Genomic DNA, 19,533 nt, shown 5'->3' with positions numbered 1-19,533 from the left:
CAGGACAGCTCAGTCCCACGGTTCAAGGTCACTCGGCTTCGACTCACCGCTGCGTGGGAGCGGGCCAGGGGGTCTGGCTGGGCGTGGGCATTGAGTTCGTGGGACTCACTAGCATGGCGCTGTAGATGTTGGAGGCCACCACGAGGATGCAGAGCAGTATGGGGCCGATGATCGCTCCCTCCAGGCCGAGGTAGTAGGCGCCGCCCGCCACAGCCAGGCCGGTCAGGTAAGGATGGCCACCCCTGCAACGAAGAGCAAGGCCGGCTCAGGACATGAAGGCGATAGGAACCCAGGAGCCCAACCTGAACCTCTCTCGACCACCGAGGTCCTTCTCGGGTACCTCAGGCCGGGATGCTTTCCTTCCGTTGCCTCGATGCAGGGAACTGGGCACGGGTTGGAACAGCACAAGATCCAAGAATTTTCTTGCCCAGGGAACATATGGGACACCTGCCCTGGCCACAGGCCCGGCAAAAGAAGGAGTGAAGGCAGCCTGTCAATAGGTGTCTGGCACTGATCGTGGGGTCAACACTGCCTCGAGCTGGGCACGGAAGTCGCCTGGTAGGTTGGCTTTCATCAAGCGTCACTGTGTGGGCATTATTTAGCCTGTCGTTCAATATGATACTCTTGTATCACTGTCACTCAAAGATTAAATCTTCCGGCAACCTCCTAAAAGACCGTCTTTAATCACAGAGATAAAAGGCATCCAGAGGGCAAGGTCTGTTACGAAGCCCGAGAGTTTTCGTTCCGAGGAAGACCATGATGGTTGCCTGTTGGTCAAAGACTCACTTACGTAACTGAAGAAGATTGGGTAAACTGTAGTGTACCACACTAGTAGAACAAGTGAGGCCTAAATATAAGGTTAGATTCTCTTTGTTTCAATCATTGAAACACAGATCATTGGGCCAATTTAGCAAGAAACCCACCACTAAATAAATACTCTGGACAGTCTGTGTTTATTACATTTCGGTAAGTAATGTTTGAGGTGAGTCAGTCTTGAGGCAACTAATGTGTTTAAAATTTTTCTTCTTCGTTACAGAGTATAGTCTGAAATAGTAATCCAAAAACAGTATGTGAGCTATCTTCCCTAAACAATGCAATTGAGAAAAATTTCTATCAGAAGTTTTAAAGCTTTGGAGGCTGGTAAGATAACAGCAGGTAGGGCATTTGCCTGGCCTGTAGCCAACCTAAGTTCAACCCCTGGCACCCGATATGGTCCCCCGAGTCCTACCAGGGGTGACCTTTGAGCACAGAGCTAGGAGTAAGCCCTGGCATGGCTGGATATAGCCCCCAAACAAAGAAAGAGTTTTTGAGCTTTAAAAATAATAAGTATTGGGGTTTTTTTGTTTTGTTTTGTTTTGTTTTTGCTTTTTGGGTCACACCCAGCGATGCTCAGGGGTTACTCCTGGCTCTGCACTCAGGAATTACTCCTGGCGGTGCTTGGGGGACCATATGGGATGCCGGGGATCGAACCCGGGTCAGCCGTGTGCAAGGCAAACGCCCTACCCGCTGTGCTATCGCTCCGGCCCCGAGTATTGGTATTTTTATAGAGAATTGCTGCGTTGTTTCTGATGCTGGAGATTGAGCCCAGGATCTCAAACATGCAAAACATGAACTCTACTACTTAGTTCTATTCCCAGCCAAATTTGGCAGCATTCAAATGAAAGCTTACTTTATTATTTTTTTTTAATTATTTATTCAGGCTAGGGACACAGCTCAATGACAGACTGCCCATGAGTCACATGTGTAAGACTCTGGGCTTGATCCCCAACACCAAAAACACAGAGAAAGGAACTCAGACAAAAATCTTTCATTTCCTAATGATATTTTTTAAAGTATTGTCACTGTCACTGTCATCCTGTTGCTCATCGATTTGCTCGAGCGGGCACCAGTAACGTCTCCATTGAGAGACTTGTTACTGTTTTTGTGCATATCTAATTGCCATGGGTAATTTGCCAGGCTCTGCCATGCGGGTGAGATACTCTCGGTAGCTTGCCAGGCTCTTCGAGAGGAGCAGAGCAATCGAACCCATGTCGGCCGCATGCAAGGCAAACGCCCTACGCGCTTTGCTATAGCTCCAGCCCTATTTAAAGTATTATTTAATTAAAATAAAACAACATAGAAAACCTCTAGTTAGAAATTGTGACATAAAATTATAGCAATATTTAAATAGGAAAGAGAGCACTTAACACTATAAATTATATAACAACGAGTAATTGCCATTTACATTTCGACTGTTAAGACCTGCAAACCACACTCCGCTGAGCTCCTTTCATCTTTCACTTTCTTTTGGCAGTTTTAGGCACAATGTTCCCGAGAGGCTTGCTATGGAGTTTCTTGTGCTCTAAAACACTTGACGCCATGTTTGCTTTTCATTTACTAGCCAGGAAACCAAGTGGTATATCGTGCGGCTCTGTGTAATTTCAAATCAAGTCAACAGCCCTCCCTTGATAAACTTTCATCTCATCATATGTGATCTGTTTTTTTATGCTTAACGTCAATGAAAAAACAGGACAACTTTAGAAGATCGTTTTGAATGTTTGCAGCTGATCACAATTCAACATATGAGGATCTTCTAGATTGCAGTAAGCTTTGTGACTGTGAATGTAACTAAGCGAGAACTGGCTTGACTTACTCAAAGGAATTTGAAAGAGATAAAAGTCTACAAAAAAGGATTTATGTGTGTGTGTGTGTGTGTGTGTGTGTGTGTGTGTACATATGCCAATATATGGCAGTTCTTCCTTAAATGTAACCTGCTTTCATCCTAAGACCATACTATAACTGGAGATTTCTACTTGATGAGATCTGGTTTTATAGGGAAATTCTCAGACACAAAATCCAGTAATATTTTCCTCTGAAAGCAGAGGAGCTCTGGGACCAAGGTGCAGTTCAAGGGCAGATGAGCTTTATTAGCAGATGAGGTATTAGTCAGGCTTTCCATGTACAAGGCCCTCGGTTTATCTCCTGGCATCCTCAAACAGGAAATAGAACAAAAACATTAAAAAAGCAGAAAAGTAAGAGAGGCAAAGAAGCTCTGAAGACAATACACTAGTGTATTATTATTATATTTAAAGTCTCTTACATATATTTAGGTCTCTCTCTAGATTATTTCACTAAATCAGACTTCATAGTATGCCGACTCGTTATTAAATATACTTTCCAGGCATCACAAAAAGACTAGTTCACTGAACACTCCTAACACCTGTACTTCCTTCCCCATTCCCCGCCAAGGCAGAAACCAACTAAACAACCAAAAACTCCTTAAGTAAAGGGCACAGAAATCCTTGGGTAGGGTTCCCCAGCAGGGAGGTTCTGGGGGATACTCACCCTGATATATCCGAGTAGATGGCGGTATCAACGAAGTATGTCGGCAGGAGGTGGAACACCAAGAGGAAGACCGCTTTGCAGCCTAAGCCTTGCGTCAGCCACAGGTCCAGCACGGCCGGCACGGCTGCCCAGTACGTCCCCAGAAAGGGCACTGCTCCCAGGATGGCGGCCAGCGCTGACCCAGGGCAAAAAGGGAGGAGACTTAATGCTGCCACTCAACAGCAGACCCTGAGCACCCAATACTGAAAAGTCTCCCCAACCCAAATCGGTTAAAGAAATACAGACCCCAACTTTGGAGGATTGGTGTATGTGCTTTTTAACTGAGCCTGCTAAGGTAAACTAAGGTAAACTAAGGTCTTGAGTCTTAACTCGATATTGAAAATCTTTCTGGTGTGCGTGTGTCTCTTTCGTGTAGCTGGTTGTAAGAACATTTCATGTCCAGGAACAGTTGTTACCTTTGGGGCGGGGGTGGGGAGGAAGGAGGAGGGATGGTTGGGTCACAGCTGGCAGTGCTCAGGAGTCACTCCTGACTCAGCAGATAAGAATCACTCCTAGCAGTGCTCTGGAGACTATATGGGATGCTGGGGATCAGACCTGAGTCGGCCGTGTGCAGGACAAGCAAGCGTCCGGCCCGCTGTACTCTCTCAGGCCCTCAGTTGTTATTCTGAATCAATGGTAAGTTAATATAGTCATGAAAGCATATGTGGTGACTGTTACTGTAACTGTAGAACAGCAGTCAAAAGTTTGTGCTGGGGTCCAAAGCCAAATCAGAAATTTCTTTCAAAACTTCAGACTCGAATCTAATAAAATGGCATTTCCCAAAACGAAACAGAAGGCGCCGTGCTAGTCAGCACCCTGGGGGCAGTCTGGCTGCCCCACCCGAACTGGCAGGTCCTAATTCTGGTCCTGCCATCACAAGGCACCATCCTGGGAGACTCGGGCTTGTCCTCTTCCCAAGAGACCACTGGCCAGGATGCCTGCCTCTCAAAGACCACCCACTCCATGTGCATACCGGAGGCTGGGTAAGTGGGCAGAGACAAAAGAGTGAAAAAGCAGCAGCAGAGGTAAGCGTAGAAGACACGCTGCCACAGGAAAAACTACGGAAGGAAAAAGGAGAAAGGGCTGAAGACAGTACAGCAGATACACTGCCTGCCTTGCACGCCGCTGACCCTGGTTCAATCCCCAGCACCACACACGGTCCCTGAGTCCCTCCAGGAATGATTCTTGAACACCAGGAGTAAGCCCTGAACACTGCTGGGTATGGCCCCCAAAAAAACAAAACAAAAAATAGAAGCAGGGGACGAGAGGAGGTAGCAATGAGGAAAAGGCAAAAGGAATTTGCTTTCTGCCATGAAGCCATCAAATCATCCCGGTGCTTATGGACGAGGATCTGGTTGGAGCAAGACTTCGGAGGCATGCAGACAACCCCAGACAGAGGCTTCCGTTTCTCCACTGCCCACGCCCCGACCCCTCAAACCCTGTATTGTCATGGGACTAAAGCTATTTCACCAGCCTACTGGTTTTTGATAAGGAGTCCAATTTAAACACTCACTGAGTGCAAAGGACACGGTACGTGTTGGGCTACATGATAGATGCGTATGCAGGAAGAGTTAGTGGGGATACAGTAATGAAGGAACACTGCAAGTAATGCCTCTGCTATGAATGACCAAACGTGACAACCTCTCAGTATCTGTAGTGCAAACCATAATGCCCAAAAGGAGAGAGAGAGTATGGGGGAAACTGTCTGCCATGGAGGCAGGGGGAGGGTGGGAAAGGGGGAGGGATACTAGGGACATTGGTGGTGGGGAATGTGCACTGGTGGAGGGATGGGTGTTTGATCACTGTATGACTGAAACTCAAACACAAAAGCTTTGTAACTGCTGGAATTGTATCTCACCGCAATTCAATTAAAATAAATAAATAAAATTTTTTTAAAAAGAAAAGAAACAGGAAAAAGCAAAATAATGCTTCTGCTCATCAAGTTAGATCTCAAGTCACAAAATCCAGCAGTTTAAACTTCAGGAAGATAACATCAGCTTTCACTGAGTAATTCGGAGTTATGATATGGTTGTTACCTGATGGTATGAAGACAATATTGATGCCAAATATAGTGTGAGTCAGCCAGGTATACAGTCCGTAGAAGCCGGCCATTTTGAGGGACGCATCAAACACCCCTCTAGAATGCCAGAGACAAAGGGAAAGCAAATAAACACATCAGACTGAGTCACAAAAACCAGCTTCTGTTTTTTTCACTTCAAATATAGTAACTTCTATGTTTTTTTCTCTAATAGCCTGAGAATGTTGTTTTCATCTTATTTCAAAAAAACATGACTCTTATTTTAATAACCTGCAATCTGTTTATTATTTTTTTCTTATAAAAAAAAAAGTGAAACATTCTAAGATACCCAAGTCACCGAAACAATTAATGAACTTTTCACTTCTAAAGCAGATCTTCTACTGCCAAAATAAATGAAAAGAAAACTACAGATGAGTATCTGATGTCCGAGGAGACTGAGACAATAAGGAATCCAGGCTGTGGCTGGCTCTTCCTTCCCCTCTGGGAAGAGCAAGGGAAGGAACTTATACTTCATCGGCCTCCTCTTGTCAACCAGATTCCCCCACATTTCTTCCGAGCACACAGCCAAGCCTACAAATGAACTCTTCCATGGGGGCCAGTCATGGGAAGAAAAAGTATCGGGGGGAAAAGATACCATGTTAACTCCAAAGTAAAATCAGAAAGAGAAATTATCAGTGAGGTGAAAAACAGACCCACATATTGGGTGAATAAAAAGAATAAAGGGCAAGAGAAACTGCAAACTCAGGTGCTTCCTTCCAGCTTTTTTAGTAGGAAGACTACTAGGGCAAGAAGGAGCTGCTCAGAGAAAGCATGAAGACTTAAATTATTCCAAGGTGTCAAAGAAACTGGCACATATTCAAAGAACATGGCATGGACGTGGGGAAAAAGGATGCTCTTTCACTGCTGGTGGGAATGCCGACTGGTCAAGCCTTTCTGGAAAACAATATGGACAGTCATTCAAAAACTAGAAATTGAGCTTCCATCTGACCCCACAATACCACTTCTGGGAATATATCTTGAGGGTTTAAAAAAAGCACAGTAGAAATGACATCTGTACCTATATGTTCACTGCAGCACTGTTCACAACAGCCAAAATCTGGAAACAACCTAAGCGCCCTAGAACAGATGACTGGTTAAAGAAACTCTGGTACATCTACACAATGGAATACTATGCAGCTGTTAGGAGAGATGAAGTCATAAAATTTGCTTATAAGTGGACAGACATGGAGAGTATCATGCTAAGTGGCATGAGTCAGAAAGAGAGGGACAGACAGAAAAGAACTGCACTCATTTGCGTAGTATAAAATAACATGAGACTGAAACCCAAGGACAGTAGGTACAAGGGCCAGAAAGATTGCTCCAAGTTGAGAGGAGGGGAGAAGGCAGATGGAATAGAGAAGGGATCACTAAGAAAATGATGGTTGGAGGGGTCGGTCAGGATGGGAGATTTGTGCCAAATGTAGATAAAGGACCAAACATGATAACCTCTCAGTATCTGTACTGCAAATCATAATGTCCCAAAGTAGAGAGTATGGGGAATATTGTCTGCCATGGAGATAGTGGGGGTTGGGAAAGGGGGGGTATACCAGGGATGGTGGTGGTAGGGAATGTGCACTGGTGGAGGGATGGGTCTTTGACCATTGTGTGATTATAACTCAAACATGAAAGCTTGTAACTATCTCACGGTGATTCAATTAAAATCACTTGTCATCATTTGCCATCCCATTGATCTTCGATTTACTCAAGCGGGGGCCAGTAACATCTCCATTCATCCCGGTCGCATGCTAATGTAGCCCAATGGTATCTGCTCACTCCAGGAACACAAAGACCCTCAAACCATTCAATCAGGGTTTTGACGAAGAAGTCTGACCATCTCATAGGTGGGCAGCCATGCGGTCTTTTGACGACCCATGGAATCCAGTTGGTAACAGGTCTAGTTCAGCGGTCATCTCTAAATCGCATTATGTGTCCGGACCATCTGATTTTTGAAAGCATGGCAAAGGAGTCAACGTCCCTGATTCTTGATCGTCAACGGAGGTCGGAACTCCAGATTCCTTCTCTCACTTGAGTGAAACGTGATACTCCAAGCATAGCTCTTTCCATTCCTCTTTGAGATACCTGAATAGCATTCTTATCCTATTTGCATAGGGCCCAGGTCTCTGAGGCATATGTTAGTGCAGAAAGAATGGTGGAGTCGAAAAGAAGTCCCCGGAGCTGGAGGTTCTCCGTCCTCTTAACCACTTCTTCAACTCTCTTGAAGGTGTTCAAAGCTGCTCTCTTTCTCCTGCGCAGTTCTGGCACCAAGTAGTTCCTCATGTTGAGTTCTCGACCCAGCTACACACAGCTGCTGCATTCGGAGATGTTAGTTCCGTTGAGAGCAAATGGATCACCAAGGACTAGTTCGTTTATCATGAACATTGTTTTGGTGAGATTCAGCTGCAGTTCAACCTTTCCACACTCGAGGTCGAAATCGGCCAGCATTTGTGCTGCTTGGCTAATGTTTGGTGTTATTAGAATGATGTCATCAGCAAAGCGGAGGTGGTGTAGTTGCTGACCATCTATCTTCACTCCTATTCCTCATTCCAGTCGTCGGTGAGGATGAACGTTAGACAGAGCGGCATCTTGAACTCTCACAAAACTTCAATGAGCTTGGTCACTATGTAGATATGGTCGATTGTGCTGAATCCTTTTCAGAACCCAGCTTGCTCGCATGGTTGTCCTTCATCTAGTGTTCTGCCTATTCTATTCAGGATGACTCGAGTGAACAACTTGTAGACAACGGACAACAGGCAGATTGGGCAATAGTTGCCAATATCGTGGATGTCTCCCTTCTTGTACAACAGAATGGTCCTGCTATTTTTCCACTGGGACGGAACTTTGCATACGGACAGGTAGCATGTGAAAAGACGAGCCAGTGTATTGACGAGTACTGGCGGCAGATTCTTCAGGTGTTCGGGTCTGACCTTGTCTGGACTGGGTGCTGTACGTGTCTTTACCGACGAAATGGCGTGTGGGATTTTGGAAGGGAGTACTTGGGAACAACATATGCATCCTGCGGGATTTGGCATGTGGGCAGGTGGACATGGCTGTCGAAGAGATTCGAGTTGAAGTTGTGAATAATCCTCTCCATTGCCCTTCTGGAAGATGTGATAGATCCATCGGGGATGTCAGAAGGCAGTCATCTTGGTCTTGTAGCTGGTAAAGGACAGGCGAGCGTTGCGAATACTTTTCCCGGCTTCTGCCGCATCAGCCAACACTGCTGCTCTTCTCTCTTTGAGGTCTTCCTTTATCGAACCTCTGCACAGCTTTGCCAGCTTGGACGTTAGCTTGTGATTGCTTGGAGGTATTTATCTGGCACGGGTAGGGTGGGTCATCTGGGTTTCATCCCTGCGGCACCAGAGATTGGAGGAGGGAGACAGAGGATCTTGTTTCCAGGTTTCATTGAGCCTGGAGTCCAAGGTCACAAAGTTCTGCTTTACCTAGTTCTGTGGGGCTTCACTCATGCATGAGGTTCGGCCCGAGTGTCCAGGAAAGTGGCCTGGAGCGTGGTGGTGGCTGGATAGTGGAGGATTCAATTAAAAAAAAAAAATCATTCCAAGGTGTCGCAAAATTACACACCCAGAGTTGTGTATGGTGTGGCAAAGGCACACTCGCTGGCTCAAGAGGGAAGGAAGCTGCCAGTAGTTCAAGAAACAGACAGTGGGGGCCCAGGAAATGCTGTGTGCACGGAAGCAGACACCAAGCTTGTGAGGTGTAGGACCTGGACCCTAGGGATTTATCCAAATGGGGTTCGAGACCAGGGTTTTGGTAAAAATCTTCCTCATCATGCAGCCCGACAGTCTCATTCATGAGTCTGCAATGCCATGTAAGCACCGACAATAAGGATCTAGGTTTTAAAAAAAGGATGTAACATCAAGAAAGACCGAGAGGGAGGAAGACAGCCCACACAAAACAGGAACGATCTGAACAGAAACTGAACAGATGAGCGGGAAGTAAAAGAAAAAATGGCAGAGTTTCAAATTACAAGCCTCCTGGAGAAGAAAGAAAAAAGAAAAAAAGGTGGTTTCTCAAAGACAGGGAGAAGCCCACAATTGGAAGAAAAGGGAACATGTTTAATTTTGGACAATGGTTAAGAAAACAGGATGCTGAAGATGCCCAACAGCTGAGATAAGGGAGCAAAGCTTAGCAGAGAACTTGAGACAAAGGGTCTGTGATGCACCAGAGATGATTAATCATAGGAAAAGATAAGATAACCCAAGGGGCAAGGCTACAGAAAATGGGGGCAATGGGGGACCAAAGGACAAAGATATAGCAGCCAAAGGGATAATGAAGTCATTTCTGTGACGGGAAGACAGTGACAAGGGAGCAGAATTCCTACAGACCAAAGCAGATTTGAAAACCACAGAACTCCTGGAGGGAGCCGGAAGGGCCAGGGCGCTGTCCTTGCATGTGGCCAATCCAGGTCTGACCTCCAGCTTGGTCCCCTGCCCACACCGAGAGTAATTCTGGAATGCGCAGAGTCAACCACTAAGCATCCCCAGGGGTGGCCTAGAAAGCAAAAAACTCTTGAGCCTCATTTCCTAAAGTTTTACAATTGGGTTAACATAAGTTAGACTGATAGCACAGCGGGTAGTGCGCTTGCCTTGTCTGCGGCCGACCTGGGTTCGATTCCTTCGCCCCTCTCGGAGAGTCCGGCAAGCTACCGAGAGTATCTCGCCTGCATGGCAGAACCTGGCAAGATACCCGTGGCGTATTCGATATGCACAAAAACAGTAACAACAAGTCTCACAATGGAGACATTACTGGTGCCCGCTCAAGCAAATCAATGAGCAATGGAATGACTGTGACAGTGACAGGGTTAACACAAGTGGATCTCACGACACCTTTACACAGAGTAATAACGCAAAGGGGAGACAGTGCAAAGGGCAGGGGAGCACGTGCTGCACACAGGCCTGCAGACGGATCGCCTGCACCACACAGTCAACTAGACACCAAGCATGGCTCTGAGGACTCAGAGCACTGGACTGCTGGATCCTGGCCCTGGGTGTTCAGGCTGGCCCCGCTGAGCCCCAGGCAGCTAGGAGTGGTCTCTGGGCCCCTCGAGCAATGCCTGGGAGGCACTTCCCCTGCCCACCCCCAAATAATTCAATTATTTAAGAGCTAAGCAATTAAGCTTAGCAATTTAAGGGCTAAGTAGCCTAGGGGGCTGGTGCACAGTAGCACTGAATGGAATCAGGACCATTATAGAGTTCTCCCATCTCTCCCAGACCTGTCTGTACTATAGTAAGGCCAAATACAGGGCACAGACTAGCTGGTCTCCCCTTCCAGTTTCTGGACACTTCTCTATCTTTCTTCGTGTCAAAGAGGCACTAAGGCTGTCATGACAAGTCTGCCTCTGTAGTAAGCAGCATATGGCAAAGTTTGCAGTGTAAGCAGCATATCACAAAGTTTGGGGCTAATATTGAAAACTGCACTGACCAGGCTATTAACTTAAACAATTAATAGGATCGCTTGGAACATAAAATCTAGAGATGACTAGGAATGACCTATGTCTATAATCACGTAAAACCCTATCTGCACATTGCCAGTGGCGTGCACAAGACAGTTTCAATGGACAAGCAAAAATCATTGATTTCATCAATGCAAGACTACTCCGAGATCCAATGAATCCTTTTCTCTAAATTAACACACTCATGATAACAACTATGAATTACAATTTGTGCGGGGTGGGGGTATCATACCGGGTTGATGCTCAGGGGTTACTCCTGGCTTTGTGTTCAGGAATTACTCCTGGCAGTGCTCGGGGAACCACAAGGCATGCTGGGGATCAAACCCCGATCAGCCGCGTGCAAGGCAAGTGCCGTACTTGCTGTACCACCTCTCTGGCCCTTAATTACACCTTGGGTGCTCAGACTTAGGGAGAGGTTCCCTGCTGCACGATTCTGATGCCATTTATCAAATCTATTAAAAACTACAACCGTCTGATGTGCAGCATTTTCTCTCCCCTTCCCCCATTTTCTCTCTTTATTCTTGGGTCACCCCAAGACCCAAGAGCTAGTTTCCGCGGTTGCTCGGCGGTCACTTCTGGCAGTGCCAGGGGACCCTGCGGATCAAAACTGGGCCTCCTGTGTGCCAAGAGCCCACACGAGACTGTTGAGCACTTCTGCATACCCTTGTGCCATTTTCTTGATTTTTTTTTTGGGGGGGGTCATTAACCGGCAGCACTCAGGGATCACTCCTGGTGGTGCTTGGGAAAATAATACACAGTGTCAGGAGAAACGAACCCAGGTCAGCTGTGTGCGTGGCAAGCACTGTACCCACCACACTCTCTCTGCAGCCCCTCTGTGCCATTACCAAAGGGCGGCAACATACAGGTGAGCCCCGGGCACCATCAAGATTATGGTTCTCCTTCTCCTTCCAGCTGCTCACTGGCTGCAGGCATTCGCCGAAAACCCCTACCGAGTTCTGGCCGTGGACCATACAGACCCCCACCGCTCTGCTTCACGCCCACTCTTTAGACAGAGGAGTATCCTGCCTGGTCTCGGGGCCTCTCTGCGAAGTCACCCTCGAGGATTACTGGCCACTGTTCTCCCACTGCGTCCCCCAACCTTCCCAGCACTCAGTGTTTCTGAGCCCTAAGCTCAGCAGCCCTCGGGAGACGCCCTTGTCCCCGCCTCTGCTCAGCAGAGCTGACGGGGCTCCCCAGGCGATGCTCAAGGGAAGAAGAGCGCCCGGCTCACTCGGACTCTCGGCCCGTCTCCACCCACGTTCCCCTGCCCTGCTGCTCTGTGGCCAGTGTGCTGTGGGCGGGACTCTGCCCTGGGAAGGCATCCTCCCCACCGGGCCCCACCCAAGCACGCCTCTCTGTGAATGAAAGGACCACATGTATGCATGCACGATCAGATTTTTTCGGCTTCTGATTCCCCCCCCAATCAACACTACTATGTATCTACATGCATGAACACACATCTTTGTGTATGGACGAGGCATGAACACACAAAGATGTGTGTTCATGCCTCGTCCATACAACCATCCACCTATAGACCTCTGCACCAGGGGCTTGAGCCAGCTTCAGGTGGGGGTCTTGACTCTTCACCAGCTCTCCATCTGCATCCCTCAGGAACTCAATCCTCCTGGAAATGATCGGCTTTTTGTTTTTTGGATTTTTTTTTTTGCTTTTTGGGTCACACCCAGCGTTGCACAGGGGTTGGTTACTCCTGGCTCACGCACTCAGAAATTACTCCGGGCAGTGCTCAGGGGACCATATGGGATGCTGGGAATCGAGCCCGGGTCGGCCACGTGCAAGACAAACGCCCTACCCCCTGTGCTATCGCTCCAGCCCCACATGATCAGCTCTTATACAAGTTTCCTAATGCTTCCCTTCTGCCATCAGACTGGAAATTCACTCGCACTACTTTTCTAAACCGAGTGACAAAACACTCGCCAGATAACTCAGGGGTCTGACTAGCTGACCTTCTTTTAATAAGACAAGAACCGAAACAGAGTTTCAGCAGATGGAGAGACGGATAAACTGCCGTCGAGAAGCTCCAGGCCCTGAGGACACCGTGGGGCTCTCGGCCACAGGTGAGCAGGCCGCACGTGTCTAAGGAAAAGGAACAGGAGGACAGCAAAGAGTCAGAAATTCTGGGCCCAGGGAGATAATACGGTGGGAAGGGCACTCGCACTGCTCACAGCCGACCCAGATTCAATCCTGGCACCACACACCCTGAGTACCACTAGAAGTGATCCCTGAGCACTGCCAGGTATTACACCCCCACCCCCCACCCTCTAAGAAAATTCAAGTCTGGGCCTCGGAGAGTTCAATAGGTAAGCGCGTGCTCTGCATGCAGGAGGCCCAGGTTCAGTACCCGGCATAGTACAGAAGCACCAAGCCAGTAGCAGCCCCTGAGCACCACTGGGTGTGGCTGGAGTAAATCACACACAGAAAATGGAATTCTGCCTGCCCCCAACACCCTGAATGCTAGGTCTGCCCTCCTCTCTTTCTAAAGGCGACATCGGAAAGAGAGGGTCGCCCGGGCTTCGACAACCACCACAGAGATGAAACTGCCCGCTGGGAGAAGTCTCCCCGCTGCAACCGCGATCCCCACTCACCTCCCCTGAGGTGCCACAGCCTCCCCCCTCTTTCACGGTCCGTCTGCTCCAGAACACCGCGCTCCCCGGTACAACACACGCGCAGCTGGATGACAGTGGCTGGCCGTGCAGTGCATGCGGGCCAAACGTGCTGCCGAGGGGCACGAGGAACGGCTGGAAGCATGCCATGCCCACCGGGAACGCCAGCAGTCACACACGGAAGCACAGCAGCCCGGGCGCCGTGCTGGGGCATCTCAGGAGAGGCATTACTTAATTCCGTGTTTCCTAACTACTAATGCACGGGTCTGTCTTTGACAGTGCTCACTGCCCAGGGACTCTTACTTTAACGCCACCTGGCAAATTAACAAGGGCTCTTGCAATTACAGAGGCAAACAGGAAAAAGAAAAAAGAGATTAATTCATCGACGTTAGTTCAAGTATTGGCCTATTAAAATTAAGTCAGCGATTTTCATTTTTATTTTATTTTATTTTATTTTATTTGCTTTTTGGGTCATACCCAGCGATGCTCAGGGGTTACTCCTGGCTTTGCACTCAGGAATTACTCCTGGCGGTGCTTGGAGGACCATATGGGATGCCGGGGATCGAACCCAGGTCGGCCGCGTGCAAGGCAAACGCCCTACCCACTGTGCTATTGCTCTGGCCCCAAGTCAGCGATTTTTAAAGCATCACTGTGAGAAACTAAACACAGGACAAAGCTTTTGAAGGTCATTTTCTTTGAAAACTCAAAGAAATAGTTTATTCCTACTGGAAAGTGGGTTAAAAAAGCATGTATACAACTTGATTATTTAAGAACTTGAGCTAATTTAATTTCCCCAATTATGCAAGAGAGGTTCTGCCTCTGTATTCTAGGGTTAGAGAGACAGCCCTTGAAATAAATGAAAACACGTTTTCTTAAAAGCTTTACACTCTTGCCACTTTAATTTAAACAAATACCATTTAGAACCTTAAAATCTACAAGAAAATCTTTCCAATACGTATTTCGTTTGCTCAAAATCAAAAGTGAAAATACAGATTTATTAAATGGCACTTGATTTAAAAAGAAAAAAAAAAGATTCTCCAGAATTGAGAGGTAGAGGTGGGGAGCATGACCACTTTCCAAATGAAAATGCTTTGGAAACGCACATTCTCCCACCTTAATTCATCAGCAGAATTCGCACCCGCCGGCACCAAATAGCTGTAATTCCACAAGCAAGAGCCATACCCGTGTGCATGCACTCGTGTGGAAATATCACACACACTAAATTGCACTGAGGCCGTGACAACATGCAACTTAGTAATGTGCAATATCTCCACCAGAGCAAGCAGAGGGGGGGGCATCAGGGAGGAAGGGGCGATGCAAACATTCAGGGCACGTCATGCGCTAAGGGGAAGGGAGGGATTGGGGGGGGCATGCCACTCCATCTGAAGGCCATGAAATGAAAACCCAGGGGATTGAACTTAGAAGAATGTGTATTCAGAACTGAGGACAACAATGAGGGTTCAAAAATTCAACACAACAATGGTTGTAACGTGGCCACATATTTCAGAAGGCACAGCTTGAGTAACACAGACACTTTCACTGTCTGGGCCATGCAGTTAACTCCCAATTGCAATTTCACTCTCAATGTTATTTGTTTTTAAATGGGTCAGACAGAACAAGTTAAGTGATTTCCACGTAACAGTGTGACTATGATTAATTGATACTTTAAAAAGTAAATAATCACTAAGAATTTGCAGGTAAAATTGTACTGAGGACTTTAAAATATTTTAATTAAAACTGCATCAATATTTTCCCCACTTAAAAATTTTTCTCCACGAAGAAACATCTTTCCCTCTTGAAGACAAGTCTTCAGAATTTAGAAACAAACAAACAAAAAGATTCTCCAGAGGAAACTGCAAAATTCATACATTTTTTGTCTTGAATTTAACGCCAAAGAAGAACAGAACAAAAGGACTTCAACTGGTAAGTCTCCTCCTACGATCTTTCTACAACGTGACGGGTACGGATCAGTCTGGCTAGGTAAACGGTTGCGGTAGCTTAGTGTGTACTCTAGTTTTCAGTCTTGGCAAAAATCTATCAGCTTTGAGAACCATTAAAACTGAGAGATTTGGTACTGAGCGCTGTCTAATTTTTTTTTCTTACATTAAAAATAAAATGTTATGGGGCCAGAGAAATAATATAGGGGGTAAAGTTCCATGCATCGGTCTTCAAGCATGACTGGGAGCCCCCCGGCACTGCTGGAAGGGTGGGTCATGCCTGGCACCAACGCATGCCTAGAGGGGGCCCTGTCTGGTGGTGCTCACCAGCTACTGGAGGTCTGGTGCTTGGCGGGGGAGATGACCCGGTGGTTCCTGGAAAGGACCCAGGACTCCTGCTTACAAAACATTCACTCCAGTCTGTTGAGTCATCACCCTGGCCCTCTTCATCCTACTCCACGTCCAACACTGTATCCTTGGGACCTTGCACTGAACTATTGCCGTGCCTGGCCAGGAACAGTTGGGAGGGACCCCTAGGACTTCTGCTCTGCTAGATAAATAAGGATAAAACGAAAGGTTTGTGTCCCGATATGCTTAGAAACCAAGACAGGGGCTATTTACTATAGTGCATCATTTTACCTACAGGGAGAGGCAAAGAAACCTAATTTTAAAACAAACAGAACCAAACACAGAGATTTCCTTGTATATCCACAGATGACAACATCTCTGAATATCAACTCTAAACCAAATTCTCCCCTAAACCAAAGATCTTAATTTTCAGCTGCCAGCCTTGTGCGTTCATCTGAACAGACTTTTTATAGCTCCACAGATCTAAGTCACGACGATCTGTGATTTGGAAATAGAAAATTAGAAAAACTTAATACAGAAAAAAACTTGTGTTATAGTGAGAGTCCAGGCTACCAAATGCAATAAAGTCTCATCCTTCTCAAGGTCCGTTGTGGACAGGGAGACAGTATTCTGTCGTGCCTGATTTAACGAGGTGGCTGATCTACTGAAGCCTTTATTAACTAAGGCCTTTACTGTGGTTGATTCAATAATTTTACTCCACTGGGAAAGCAGAAAGCTGGTTATTTTTCCTCCTTGGGGGAGTATTTATATAAACCTTTCTGAATCCGACAGATGTTACTTAGAAAATCTGAAGCCGATCTACCGCTAGAATTCTCATCACTGGGTGAAAACTGGTGGTTGTGCAGCTTAGAAGGGACCAAAGACAGGAAGTGTCTTCGCTGGAGATGGCTTTACCCTAAAGTAGTACATTATGAGCAAATGTACTTCCAAGCATAGGTTTCTACAAGGGGCGAGGGTGTGAGGTGCTTGACACCCGAGGGCATAAGAACTTTCACTTTTAATCCCTCCTTGCTTGTTGGAGGGCGCCCCGTCTGGTGGTGCTTGTGAACTACTTGCCCTGTGATGCTGGGTAACCCTGTTCTGAGAATTGAACCCAGGGCCCCTGCATTCAAAGCAGAGCTCCTTGGTTTTTTAGGGTCTTATTTTTGTGCCGCCCCTGGAAATATTCAGGGTTTATTCCTGGCTCTACACTCAGGGGATGATACGGGATACCAGGGATCAAACCAGATCCAGCCACATGCAAGGCAAGCACCCTCCCTGCTGCACTAGCTCTCCAAGCCACCTCCCCCAGATCCTTCTAATCCTACTTCATGACAGATCAAGGAAGCAAGACATTGATGAAGACTTTTCTGGAGTTCCTTTGTAAATGCTTAAGATTCAATGATGGCCTATTCAAGTACTGCTGAGTAAAGACAATTACTATCTTTAAGAAAAACCCAAACAAAACAAAACACCTTCATACACTCCTTACTAATAGGAAAACGGGGGGAAAAAACCAGAACCAACATATTCAGAGAGACTACATTTTCAGAGGACATACTATGCTACTTGAACATAGCTGGGGTTTGCAAAAATCCAAGTGATATCCTTACCAGCTGCTACATGAATACAGTGAAAGAAAAATAATAAGTGAAGAGCAGCTGGGCAGGATTACTGGATAATTCAAGAGACCTGTGGGAAACGAATTACAAGCAGTGGCATTTCCAAAATGCAAACGAAAACAGAACAGACCTGCCCAGGAGTTTCAACTCCAAAGGAGTTTAAGATCAGCTGGCACACGACTTCTCTGAAAAGGAACGGGGGCCAGGGAGAGCACGCCAAGGGCCAGGGTGCATGCCTGACGCGCTGGAGCCCCAGGCTGGGCTCTCCCAGCACCCTGGTCACGTCCCCCTGCCCACCTCCATAAAGGAACACAGTGAATAACCCAAGGGTCTCATAGTAAAAGTGTATTAATATCAATAAATTAAGAGCAACGAGGGACAGGGTAGAGAGAAGACCCGAGACAGAGACAGGCGTGGACAACAAAAGGCCCCTGAGTGATGACACCAGGGAAGAGGGGGCCAGCACCTGGTGATAGGGAAAGAGTGTGTGGGGGGAGGTGGGGAGGGACGAAGGTGAACAACCGTCATATTCAGAAACCAAGTCTGCCATCCACGGGCCACAGAGGACATGACGGAAGTTTCTGGCCAGAACCTGTGGGTGCACAGAGCACCCCTGATCAAAGTGACTAGACTTGACATATGCAGTGGACAGTTGACTTCCTGCGGAGGGCATCGCCCTCACCAAAAGGGGTGAAGAGACAGGGGAGATTTGGGGGGGCGGAGGGGGGGGGAGAGAGAGAGAGAGAGAGAGAGAGAGAGAGAGAGAGAGAGAGAGAGAGAGAGAGAGAGATAAAGTGTTGTGTGTTTTACAAAGCAAGCAAGGTGCTGAAATGGGGGCCTTTGTGGGGGGGGCAGGGGGGTGGTACACAGCCAGCGAGGCTCGGAAATGGGGGCCCGTGGGTGGGAAGGTGGCGGCAGCTGCCCACTCTGCCTTTGGAAAGCACAGGCTCCGCCACATGCAACTGCTTTGAGTGTCGCTTTTCTTTTTTCTCCCTTGTCAAGACTTGTGTTACTCATTAATATCCTCTCAAAAGACAATGACATTTTGTTTGCTTGTCTGGGGGCCCTTCCCAGTGGTGCTGGGCCGGGGATACCCTAGGGAGTGCTGGGGATCGAACCCAGGTCGGTTGCGTGCCAGACAAGGACCCTACCCGCTGTCTTATGGCTCCCAATGTCCGCCCACATTTTTTTCTTCTTCTTAAAGCCAGGGTCCATCACTAGCTGCTGCTGCTGAGTGACTCGAGAAAGATGGCGGCAGAAATCGGGCTTTGCCGGGGGTGGGGGCGGGGGTGGGGGTGGGGCTGGGGCTGGGGGGGCGTCCGCAGGGCATGAAGAGAGCACCCATCTCTGCCCTACCTGATCGCTTCTTCCACAGACTGGCCAATAATATTAGAAGAGGGCCCTGGCTGGGAGAGCGGGGTCAGGCTGATGACCCACTTGACGGGCTTGTAGTACTCGTCACTGGAACTTAACAGATAGAACAGCGTGGTCAGGAAAATGATCTGCAAGACAAAGGACAGGGTCTCAAAAAAGAAAAAAAAGAAATTACGCTGAGAACTGAGGAAAGGCCCAAAGGAGCCGGGAGCAAGCCCTGGGCTGGTGGTGGAGGGGCTGCGGGACATGCTGTGGCATGTCCGCACGTACCAGGGACAGCACGAAGTTCAGAAGGGCGGTCCCGCTGTAGAAGAGGATGGTGAGCAGCGTGGTGACGGTGGTGAAGAGCAGGCTCACGTTCCGGCTCATGACGATCCACAGAGACTCGAGGATCTGACCAGGAGGCAAAGCGCAACGTCAGAACAGCCACTAGGGAGAGGCCTCCGCAGCAAGCTGGAGCTCTGTTAAGGGGGCGTTTCAGGAGCCCAGACTGCCAAGGCCAGGGATGAGTACGACCCCACGGTCACGGAAAGTAGGACCGATCTCTTCCCAGTAGCACTGGGCATCCACTAAGCCCATGCCCGCTTCATCCTGCTTCGGACCACTGTGCCCCCCAGCCCTGCCCACAGGGAACCTTACCTTGATGGGCCCCACCTCATCAATGATTCTGGGGGGGGGTCTCTTTGGGAAAGAGAGGGGGCACACCTCGGCAGTGGTCAGG

At 47.8% G+C, this 19,533-nt stretch overlaps 1 protein-coding gene across 1 annotated transcript in view; it reads right to left on the bottom strand.

Annotated features, from left to right (window-relative positions):
• Positions 1-19,533, bottom strand: part of TMEM245 (transmembrane protein 245) — a 94,363-nt gene that overhangs the window by 20,447 nt on the left and 54,383 nt on the right. The window contains exons 14-18 of the mRNA XM_055125036.1: positions 19,083-19,205; positions 18,795-18,940; positions 5,400-5,500; positions 3,325-3,499; positions 48-242 (exon numbers count right to left, since the gene is read on the bottom strand). Coding sequence (XP_054981011.1) covers positions 48-242; positions 3,325-3,499; positions 5,400-5,500; positions 18,795-18,940; positions 19,083-19,205 — 740 coding nt within the window. The remainder of the gene's footprint in view (positions 1-47; positions 243-3,324; positions 3,500-5,399; positions 5,501-18,794; positions 18,941-19,082; positions 19,206-19,533) is intronic.

The sequence above is a fragment of the Sorex araneus genome, chromosome 1 (assembly GCF_027595985.1).
Source record: "Sorex araneus isolate mSorAra2 chromosome 1, mSorAra2.pri, whole genome shotgun sequence".
Classification (NCBI taxonomy): Eukaryota; Metazoa; Chordata; class Mammalia; order Eulipotyphla; family Soricidae; genus Sorex; species Sorex araneus.
Note: the sequence above shows the minus strand (reverse complement) of the source record. Positions and strands in the feature narration are given on the sequence as shown.